The 12,541-nt window shown below is 29.0% G+C and overlaps 1 protein-coding gene across 4 annotated transcripts in view; it reads left to right on the forward strand.

Annotated features, from left to right (window-relative positions):
* The window catches only part of LOC139511560 (LIM homeobox transcription factor 1-beta-like), a 40,145-nt gene that overhangs the window by 4,370 nt on the left and 23,234 nt on the right, over positions 1 to 12,541 (forward strand). For 2 of the 4 annotated variants that reach the window (XM_071298392.1, XM_071298395.1), the window contains exon 2: positions 9,869 to 10,055. In XM_071298392.1, coding sequence (XP_071154493.1) covers positions 9,871 to 10,055 — 185 coding nt within the window. In that variant the 5' untranslated portion in view covers positions 9,869 to 9,870. Of the gene's footprint in view, positions 1 to 612; positions 707 to 8,807; positions 8,929 to 9,868; positions 10,056 to 12,541 lie in introns of those variants that run through there. The other 2 variants (XM_071298393.1, XM_071298394.1) reach the window with 2 other exon arrangements.

Below are 12,541 nucleotides of genomic sequence, written 5' to 3' on the forward strand. Positions count from 1 at the left end.
TTTATTTATTTTCCGTGCTAAAGTTTTTCTTTGTTGATTTCGTGTTTATGTTTATATCTGGTATATTCTATGGATGTCATTTATCATCTTGTACTCAATGACCTTGATTTTACACCCGGTTATAGGCAAACAAATATTCATGACTTAAAATAAAATGTATAAAAGGGAATGTTTACCACTGGTTTTGAAAATAAGTTTGAAAATGAAATGAAGCATACAATGGAAAACGGTTTATTACTTCAATCAAGTGTATTTCTTTTTATATTTAGTGCATGAAAATTAAACCCTCAACGTCAAAAATTAATTATCTGTTAAATGTTTCATTTATGATTTGGAACAAGGAACCAAAGTTTTATTACTTTTGTGCAAGTATAGACGACAATGCAAACAAAAGCAAATAAACAACTGATATTATGACAAGTATATATGTCTTCTTGAAAAACACATTTTTGATTAATATTCTGTAATGTTGATCATAAAAAAAAATACAACATCTTCATTACCATTTATAATTAAGCTGTGTTTAATTATTTATTAACTATACATAACTTAAACTAACCACGATATATGAATCATTGTTTCTCATTATATGCTAATTGATTAAAGCCTTTCGTGTCACATTAACTTTTTATTTTCGTAATTTCACAAAATGCACACGGGGATACTAACGTGTTCATTTTTGATGGAAGGATAAAGTATTTTTCAGGTATGAATTTTTAATCATTCCAAAAAAGCATTTAAGCTTGACATATATATGCATGTAAAGGATGTAATTAGATTTGTCAAATTTTCCAGTTTAATACTTTAATCTTGATTTTTGTATTGTAATTAAATCACATATCTAGGAATTGTAAAATTATGCAAATTTTGTGCATTTTGATGTACGTACATTTGTTTGGATAGGTATAAATAGTTGATGGTGACAAATAATTGAAAAATGATCCATGAAGATAAAATTGATTTAGTAAAGATATTATTTTTAAAAGTTCATTTTATTTATTATCATAATCAATGTGTGTAATGTAATTGCCAAACGTTTATGTATCATAAAAGGAGTGATAAATTTTTTTTAACAAAAGATCTAACTTTTATAAACTCATAACAAACATTCTTAATACACAAAGGGGTATTACCCTCAAAGGTTACTCACACCAGTCATTTGTTGATTTGGTAATCTAAAGATATCTCCAGCATTTTGATCCCCCTTTTTTATAAACAAAAATATAGTATAATTGTCAATTCAACAACTTTCAACAAAAGAAAAAGTTCACATATGTAAACAACAGTAGGTTTATAGTTGGCCTTCCACAACGAGCAAAATTCTTACCATAGAAAAAGCTATAAAAGACTATGTCAAAACAAAATGTCCTCCTCTAGTTTTTGTTAATGAACTTCTGTATACTACTTTCATTTTCATTCATTGCACTATAATGAATTAATAAAAATAAATCATAGAATTGTAAAAGGAGAGCATATACGACAGATCCTTTCGGATGTTTTAGAAATTACCATAACAGTCTCAACTTTTATGAGTCTGATGAATAATTACTAGTTTCAATGTTTTAGACCAAAATTAAAAGACATTTGACCATTTCATATGTGTTCACTGTTTAAGACAGTCAACCGATTAGTATATTTGAAGAACGTTTTTTTCAAAAATATGAAATGAAATGCTTTTCTTATGAATAACCATTGATATGGCAGTTTTTCTGAACATCTGATCTCTGCTCTATGAAACAATTATAATTTCCTTATCAGCAGATGCTAACTCGGAAAGTGGTTATAGAAAACACAGGGAAATTAGTAGTTGGAAAATTAACTTCAGGGGAAATTTTGTATATGTATCCTCATTTATGATTATTCTTTTTCGTTTCACCTAATATGATATTTTCAATAAAAAGTATTGATTTACCTTTTCTTTATTTCTATATTTTGAAAAATAAACATCTTAAGTCAAATTTAAAATAAAAAAAGGTGTTAAGTGTTACCAAACGACGAAACATTGTAAGTCAGACTTCTTTGAAGAAGAAAAGTTAAATGTATAAACTGAATATTAAACTGATTTAAAAGTACAGTGGTTCTTGTGTATGCTAGCTTATAAACATTTACTGATATATGTAATGGAGAAAATCTTTAACTTCCCTCTTATTTGCAGTATTATTTTCCAATCATGTTACTTAATGGGCTGTATCTAGCAAGAATGACTGATTTGAAATGTTAAGTATTCCCCGTTAAAGGTTTCACATTCAAGTCTGTAATTGTAACATGTGTTTGAGGATGTGTTTGTTCACGTTAGGGGTGTGGGTATACTTTTCAATAGTAAACTTATCACCGATGACTTGTTGATACCGTGTTTCAAACGACAGAAGATTTTTTTAAATAATCATAATAACAATCTAATTTCTTTGAATGAAAACAATGTACACTGTCAGAAACATTAGAACATTAATAATGAGTTGGTTGTTGTATTGCGTTTGCTTAGTTTAATTTTAGATATTACTTGATTTTTTTTAAAATAGACAATTCATATTCTTCTATCTTTCTCTGTTTCTTTTAAAGTTCAACATTTTCAATCTGATCATCTGCGATCTTTTGAAGTATATCTCATATTTGATCCTTGATATATATCCTATAATTCAATTGTTCTCACCTTTAGTTTTATTACTGTAACTTGGTACGAATTATGACATGGGCATTGTATGACAGTTAATGTATATCAGGCAGAAGATGCTTATCCTTTTGGTGCAATTGGTCCGACTCGGTTCGTAATACAGGTATTTCCAAATCTGTTAACTCCTTTATTTGTCTGTTCATGTATCTACTTTCGAAAATTGAATTAATTTCGTTTCACGACCTTTTTACTTTGCCTGAATTTAGCAATTTCTTTTATATAATAATTTTCTTGTTTGAAATGTTTTATAGCTATTTTTAAATAGTCTGAACGTTAAAAACAGCAACTTCAGAGTTTGCGTGACAAAGCTTGTTGACTTCAGTGACAGAAGTTAAAGCTATAACTTTTACATGTCTGCACCTTCCCTAATCATTAAAAATGACTTCTACCCATTTTGCATGTATCGGTCGTTTATGTTATCAAAAGCAAATCTTCCGTATTAATTTCGTTACTTTCAGTTAAATACACTTAATGTGAGTCCTATGTAAAATGATATTAAATGTTATTTTATAATTTAATTACGCTTGTTAGCTTAATTGACCATCGTCATCTGTCGTGACCGGTATGGATATTGTTCACAGAAATACTGTATTATAGTTGACATAATAGGAAAGTTTATCGTCTAATATGTCTCGCTATGAGGAAAATTTCATGTTGATCGGTTTTGTTCATTCTTTATGTTACATATCGTTTTTATTACATAACAAGTATTGGTTTTCATTTTCTGTTACGGAATATACACACCAATTATTTAGAGTCATCTGAAGTTGAGGGTATATCGGGTATAGCTTGCATATTCTATATACTTTTGTTGTGTTATTTCTATTATCTCTATTGCCTTCTATTCTTTTCATAAGGTGCTGCTCTAATAAGAATTACTAAGCATTTTATATTCTTGATCTGTTTGCAGTTTTTGTTGTGCAGATAGGTATTTACGTAAGAACCCTCTTTTGGTCTGACGTAACAATTTCTTGTGATCTTTAAAGCAAAACGTTTTTCAGTATTAAATCACAGGTATCGAGTTTTTCTATAATATCATGTTTACTTTTAAGCTAATTAATAGTCATACCTGATTGCACATCTCGTATAGACTTATCATATTTTCAATAAAGGTTCAATAATTTGGCTTCTCCTGCCCTTGAAATTATAGTTAAGATAGTAGAAAAATTTCAAGGATCATTGAATGTAATGAAACTTATAATCTTACATACGTTTTGAAGACTTACTCGTCTTTCATTTTTTCTTCTCATATCTACACTATTAGTTGGAAAAGATATAGTATATAAACATATGTATATAAAAATTAAGATAATAGACTTCACCTTAATTATATGAATAAACAACTAAAAAAAATAAGAAGGTGTTAAAACAAATTACGCAAAAAAATTAGAAAGAACGAAGGCGTAAGATACCAATGTGACATTCAATCTCATAATTCGAAAAAAAAATTGCAAAGTCATGGCAAATGTGTTTTCTTCCTGTCCAGCTCTCTGCGACCATAAACTAATTTTACCAGCACAGTAATGATTTCTTCATCGAATTTTAAATTCAATCAATAGAGTTTTCATCTTTTTCAATGACTTTTCGCTGTTTTTATTCCACACAAATGTGTTTTGTACTGGAAAAAACACAAACGGTTTGAGAGATCGCAATAGTAATTGCAAATAAAAAGTTTAATGCCAGTCGTGAAGTGAAAACTTAAATTTGCTCTACTGGTAGATGTATAAAGTACACAAAATAGTACAGCAGACTTTTCTCATTCATTATCTGACATATGTTCACATTATTACAAATCGAAAGGACGAAAGTTCACCACTTGTGGTCATGCTATGTAAATATTGGTTTTTCATGGAAATATATATTCTTAAACAAAAATAAAGATATGTTCATATTGTGGAAAATTGCATTTGTTTGTAATGGTGTGGAATAATTATAAATCTTTTCCATCGTGATTTATGATTTATGATTTATTATACAAAGAACTATTCCTAATTGAAGAAACGATTTATCGTGCTAGCAGTAGTGCTTTTTAACATTCTTATAGTCACGGAGCTTATTTCAGAATTACACTTTAATCGCAACTTTCTGAATGCTTATAATTTACATTGAACTGTGTTTATTGAGCGGTAAAACTATTCAATCATTTATATAAATCGAACAGCTATTCACTAGACTAGAAAAATGACATAATATAAGTATTACAATGCACATTGGAAACAACAAAAGCTTTTTGCATTCAAAATTGATATCTTTCTTTTATCCCGGCTTCTCTTTTTTCAAGATGTCAGTCGATAACATCACATTGGAGAGTATAAATAAGGTAGATAACTAGCTTGATAACCTTGATAGTACAATACGAAAACAATGAACATTTAACGCAACGAGAAAAGTAAATAATACAGTAGGCACCCCTATGAAAAAAAATTTCATTGAAAGTAAAATATATATTGCAAAGCAATAAAACCTTAATTCATCAGGTGAAATGTTACTGCAATTATTTCATAATTTTAATGAGTTCTAAGTGCAGTTTTGATTTTAAGATACAGAAATTGAAAGGATTTTTGTGCAAAGCGTCACAATTTACAATTACAGTTCGGTGTGATCAGAGTAATTATCAATTAACTGACGAATTTGACAACTTTATCGTGAGACAAGGACGTCAATAACTATAAAATAAAAAATAGCATACCAAAGGCATGTAACATTATAAGGCGACCAAAGTTGTGTAGAAATCGAACATGATGTTATGCTTTTTAATAATCCACTGATCAATTTAAAATGATGTATCAGAGTATGACAAATATGTGAAAATGTAAATATTCTCTAAGTTGAACATAACAATCATATTGCTCTTTGTTTCTTGATCACTGTTCAACTTTTATGTTATTAAAGTAGAAGTGTATAAAAAAAACAAGGATGCGAACAGACTGCATTTTTCTCAGCTTTAAACAGTATCTAGATTTTTTTTGTAATATCCAGGTTTTTTTTTACAAATAAAAAAAAAATAAAGTACAATTGTTTGTCCTTAGTACCTGAAAAAAATAAAGGCTAAAACTTGCATTAACAAAAAATACTTCCGGAATCAACCGTTTCCGAAATTATAACCAAAACTTCTACCTTTGAAGATAAATAGAAGAAATATATAAATGGACCATTATTTTTACCTGGTATTGTCTAGGTGCACTCGATTTATTTTATTATATAATTACACAAAATTGAGAAAACTCACCAAAAGAGTTCATCATTTGACTGTTCTTACACCAAATTCATATTTTTTTTTCAAAAAAAGGAAAAGTGTGGATTAGATCACGAAAAACAGACGACAATGCAGTGGATAGTACTAAGATTATAAACCACAATTTTTTAAAAGCTTTCATCCTACTAAAATGAACCGTCCCTTTAAACATCATCTTAGTTTACTTTTCACCACGATTGGCTGCTATTTAATCCAACGAAAGTTTAAATGTCTATCAGATTAAGGCTAAAAACATAAGTAATTGCAAGGTCGATAAAAAAAGTAAAAGAAACAAAAATATCGTGACGGACGTAATTAAACGAGATTACACGCATTTGAATGTCAAATTCCGTAAGTTCAAAGGTTATGACAGCTTTTCGTGTTACAGTTGGCAAATTTAACACGGAAGACACGACATACGTATGGTGTCAAACTGTAATTTGAACTCAAGGTGCAACCATGGCTCAAGTTTCTTAATATTTCTTGTAATTTCCATGTAATTGAACTATGTAAACATTTTTTTTTAAATATTCAACATTTGCAGTTTAAAAGTCGGAGTAATTGAAAATTAAATGTCCAATGGAAGATGGTACAAAAACTGTCAAAAAAATCCCCCAATTTTTGGAAGAGTTCATCTTATTTTTTTAGAATTTCCCAATTTAAATATATAAACCTATTAATTCATATAATTTCCTGCTTTGGTCCACTTAACTTTCATAATATTTTCCCTGTTTTTCAGTTATTTTAACATCTTTTAGGGTATAAATCATATAATTTCTTGGTACTTTTTAACAATTTCTAATAATTTACATAAGTATCTTTTTCCTTACATTTAGTAACTTAAATTAAGAATACAACATATCATATTCGCTTACTGTTTTTGTTGTTAAATATCTAGATTACGAGAATTACAGTCTCCAACAGATCTTCAGTATTACTGATTTATGCAAATGTTTATACAAATTTATAATTTGACTTATAATGACATAAAAGTAGTAACAAAAAAAAACCGAACTCCGATTGTAATGAAAAAAGGTGAAGTCTATTAAAAATGACAAAATTAAACCTTAGACGGTTTGATCTACCTATGAATTCAATGGAAAACTAATGGCTAGTTATTAATTTTGTCCAACTTCTGAGCTTTTCGAATAAAATAGTAGGTAAAACATGGTTGATAGCCATCTTAACCTCCATTTGTATATCAGTAGTTTGTAGTTCCGTTATACTGACAAAAGTGAGTGAGCAATCAAAACAGAGATATTCATATGTTAAAGTGAGATAATTAAATGTACTTTGATGAAAAATTCATAAGATGAAATGCATTTGTTTGGTTCATTGGTTTGTACGTACTATACAATATAGACAAATATTTAAAATGGAATACATTTCAGTAGTTATACACCTACACACATGTGCATGTAACTAGTCATAACGCATTATTATTATCATTATTATAATAATAATAATAATAATAATAATAATAATAATAATAATAATAATAATAATAATAATAATAATAATAATAATAATAATAATAATAATAATAATAATAATAATAATAATAATAATAATAATCTTTATTTATAAATGGCAAGAGCATAATGCACTCAACATAATGCTGTGGTTTTTCTTTATATCTGTTAAATTTTGTCGATTTTCAAATAATTGTTATGGTATTAATGGTAAGTTTTTAGTGCGTTCGCTAATTGCAGTGTCGGTTTTTCAAGGCGCGGACTATTTAGAGCTGGACACAGTTATTAAATTCCAAATACCAATTATGTGTTGTGTAGTTGGGTTGCTCTCACATTGACTGATACCCAAGGTAGGAAATTATGTTATTTCGTTCAAAAAAGGAAACTGACTGCGCGAGACCCTCATAGTTGTCAAGGTTGTTAAACGCCCCCGTAGTATTTTAACACATGTTCAACCCATCGTTAGATCGGTCTTAAACAAGATGTAGGGTATGTATAACTGACACAGTAACCCAACAAATCAATAACACAAGTCCAGATGTTTGATTATAGTATTAACGTCAAGGATATAGGGGTAATTAGGGGACAATATTTTAATGACTAGTATAGAAATGATCTTTCCGGGCCATCTGAGATCACAACAGTTTTTTTGTGGGCTCCATGTAGCTTGGTCTTCATTATATTCATGTACTGTGTATACTGTATTTGTTCTATTCTGCCATAGTTTTGTCTCATTTGACTCCATTTGGAATCTACTGTCTCTTTTTCATAAAAGATTTGAACTTACCAATGCCTCTTCAACCGTAGATATTAATCAATAAACTACTTATCTGCAATGGTCAAAACAAATCCATAAGAGAGAGAAGGAGCTAAAAGTAGAAAAAAAACTATTCAGTGCTATAAATCCTTTGAAGCAGGCATTTATGGGATTTCATTAGGTTCCCCTTAATTTGAAAACAGTTATTTTTTTACATTTTGCTAAATTGCGCTATCTAGTGCAAAAGTCCCTTCCAAACAGACCCTTAAAATATGTCATTTGGTTTCCAAGAATTTGAAAACATCTTTTTTTATAATTCATAATTTTGCTACCTCACGCCTTCGGATTTTCAAACTTAGAAAAAAAATTAAGTAATTAAAAACAATCTTCCCACTTGACAATATGTTGTACCAACAAAACACATGTATTGAGAGGATTGCACTTGTAAACATGTATAACATGTAAGATAATACAGAGTGATATTGACTTTACTTAACATAAAATTTGTTCCCTATTGTTGCAGAATTATGTCTAATTGTAATTTTATGCAGTGGCATCGATTTGTCGTTAATGACTATTGTGATCAGAAATGGTTGTGTACTCCAGGTTAATGGCCACATATGTTGCGGGAACTGTCAACATCGTCATTAACATATGTTAACATACTTGATCATAATAAAACCTACAAGCGTTTTAACTTTTTATGTTAATTTTAATAGATAATTACTAATGTTGTAATTTTTATTGACAACATTTTTTGGATAAATTCATTTGGTTTTGCATGACTATGACGGTAAGTTTTTAAATACCAGTTTTTAAATGTTAGTTTTTATTGGTTTGTTTAAGGATGTTTTTGTAAAACGTAGTTATTTCTGAATATTTTCTATCACAAGCAATGACAGTGTACTTTTAACAGCATGTTAAAAATTGGTAATTTTTTTTTTCATTTTATTATCATACAGCGTTTTATATGCAATGTTCCTTCCATGACCTATGCATCGGTTTTGAATAAATATCAATAATCATTGTCTTTATTGGTGTTAGGGGTCATCTTAATTTTGATGTAATGTGTGAGCTGTTCTGTTTATCACCAAACACCTTACATCTAATTCCAAGAAGGTCCTTTGATACATTGCTCATTTCTTTATGCATTTCGGTATTTTTGTCTCGTGAACAACTACTCAAAATAACTGCTTCGAAAGACAAGTCGGCGAAAATCAATACGAATATTGATGCATGAGTTTAGCGGAACATGGACTCATAATCATTCCAGGGCACCTGATTTCGTGTTCCTCAATATATATTCATTTTGTTGGATTTTCTGTTTGGGGACTGGTGTATGTCACTCTTAAAAAAAAATTTTGCTCATGGTGTTGTATGTTCTGTTCTTGTAATTTCAAGAGTTTTTTTTTCAAATAATGATAGGGTCATTGTCCGAAAATTGATTAATAATTTTGTCGAAGAATAATAATTTCAGTCACAAGTTTTGTGCAATAAAATTTTCTATTCGAGACTAAGACTAAATAACCAAAATACACCGCAATTATCCAGGAAACGACAACGCTGGTATAGAGGTAAAACTATGTCAATGTAAAACCACAGTGACCTATAGTTGTTAACTTTTATGTCATTTTGGCCTCTGGTGTAGAATTGTCTCATTTGCAGTCATACCACAGCTTCTAATTTTAATTATATCAAATTTATAAATAATATTCTTACATTCATATTTTCAGAGATGCCCTCTCTTCAAATGGAGGTTTGTGCAGGATGTCAACGTCCAATTGAGGACCGTTATCTACTAAAAGTTCAGAACAATTACTGGCATGAGACCTGTATGATATGTGCAATCTGTCGTCTGCCTTTACAAGGCTCGTGCTTCATGAGAGATAGTGCTTTATACTGCCGAGCAGACTACGAAAAGTAAGTGAACTGTTTTTATCATAAAAATGCTTTAATCATTATTAAAATATTAAAGGTTGAAAATCCGTCAGGCAAATTTGGTATGAGATGGATTTTGCTACTATTTTATTGTCATATAGCTCTTTGGCTGTTATCGAAGCTTATGCATCCTTGGGTTTCAAATACTAGTATTCGGCTTTGATAGTTCCTAAAAAAAAAGGTACATCCATAAAAGTGCTTTGAACGCATGAATTTATAAAGTATTGTTTTCATTTTATTTATTTTTTATGTCTAAGTACAACGTATATTGTTTACGCATGAATGATTTTGAAAATATAATATCCGAATGAGTTTAAAACAAATATCATATCATGACTTGTGTTCCCTAATTATATTATTATAAAAAAGAACAGAAAGGAAATGACCATTTTAATATATCCACCTTCTCAAAATCTTTTTTTTTTAGAAAGATTAGTAATAAAACATTATATTTAATATCTATCCTCTTTAAAATCTGGTATAGTGGCACTAACGAACTTTTCTTGTCGTGATTTCCAACCTCTTACATGTATAGCAGATTTCGATATGAAACCCACCAATTTAAGTTTCGTTTCAATTTGATTTCCGCAATTTTAAAGTGATATCACCCACTGGTTCAATAATACTCTTTTTTGCGTTTTAGTAATACCGTTAATTTTATCGAGATAAAATATTGATACTACCAAGGAAGAAATTCTAGTATATTAATGCAATGTAAGCAATAAAAAGCACTTTGAAATGTTTAATGAATATATATTAACAAATTGTGAGTGAAAATAAAAAATAAAAGGAGGTTAGATAAAATGCAAAATTTGTAGAAAATCATCATTAATTCTACCTTTAAAAAATACGTTTTAGATATGGTAAAACCTCTAAAAAGTTGTTAAGTATTTATAAGAGCAGATTGATATAAAATATGAAATATTCAGGTTTTTAGAAGTTAGATGTATTATAAAATTCACAATTCACATTGCACCTGGGACATTGAACCTCTGTTGAAGATATGTTATAGACATTATACATTCACTTATTTTATCCACAGTCATATTTTGTACAATTATTTTGTAGTTTGTCAAGTTTTGTCAAACTTTTTTTATCATGATAAAGGAACTGGTGTACTTTTAAAATTTAGATTTTTGTTAGATGTAAATTTAAAGACCATTGCTATGCATCTGTTTAGAGACATTGACTGACTGAGATTGTCAAAACTTTTATATGTAATCAGATGGCAGGATGACGTTGCTACTTATATTTTTTTTAAAAGACACTTTCACCATCAAGGATGTATCTTTTTCTTTTGATCAATTCAACAATATGCAGACATGTTATTTAACTATTCTATTATCCATAACTTGTTGTAATTTGAATAAACTATTATAGATTGAAAAATTACATAATCATTTTGAAATCTTTAAAGGATGGTCCTCACGTCAATTATAACACGATTAAGTATATCCTTCTGAAATATGAAGATTTTTAAAAAAAATTAATGCAATTGTTTGTCTGTCAGCTCTTTTGTCTAATTTTACGACAAAGGATATAAAAACCCCTATGGTGCACATCTCATAGAGGGTTGTTACACGACAAAGGATATAAAAACCCTATGATGCACATCTCATAGAGGGTTGTTACAGATTGTTATCACACTCTTGACGAAATACTTGAAAATCTGTATGATCCCCGTCCATGGCCATATCTCTACTAGAGAGATTTCAGTATATCTTGTATTTGAATGGAAACTTTTGTTTTCACATTTTCTCATGTCCTTTAAATATTTAAGACTTTCAGAATGATAGAAAGTGACATGTATAGTTGTGCGTCATCGACCTTGTATATTGCACGGGTTTTAACATATCAGTGGTAAGGAGTCATCTGAAAGAATTTTATTCAAAAAACATTTATTCACTAAATCCAACCTTTTTATTTAATCTAGTCTGATCTTAGGGTCGAGATCATTTAAATCGATATTATATTGAAAAGTGACAACGCTCCTAGTTGATACGTTTTGCACATTTTAAAATAAAGATTTAAAGAGTTTAACAAATAAAAAAGAAATCGATTTATCGGATTATAACATTTTTAAATTTTCTTGTCCCAAGCAAATATAGACCTTTTATATGAATTGTTTTTGTCAATGCCAAAAAAGTCTGAATATATTTGTTAAACCGTAGATGTCATTCTATTGAAGCAGACTAACAATAGATGCACTTTCATGTGTACATACAGCAGTACCGAATGACATTTTAGATCAATTCCGAATGCATATAATTCAGGAGACATGGTTTTAAATTTATTATCAATACGTCGCATCAAGATTGTGTAACTGGTTTATGTTAAAAAATTAATGATAAAATCATTTTGAATTCGAGACAAATTTCTTGATACTCACATATATAAATGTTTGTGGTTATTCTTTAAAATAATACAAAAATTTAAGACATAATTCTGTTATATTTTAATTTAACAAG

This window comes from Mytilus edulis, chromosome 2 (assembly GCF_963676685.1).
Source record: "Mytilus edulis chromosome 2, xbMytEdul2.2, whole genome shotgun sequence".
In the NCBI taxonomy this organism is placed as follows: Eukaryota; Metazoa; Mollusca; class Bivalvia; order Mytilida; family Mytilidae; genus Mytilus; species Mytilus edulis.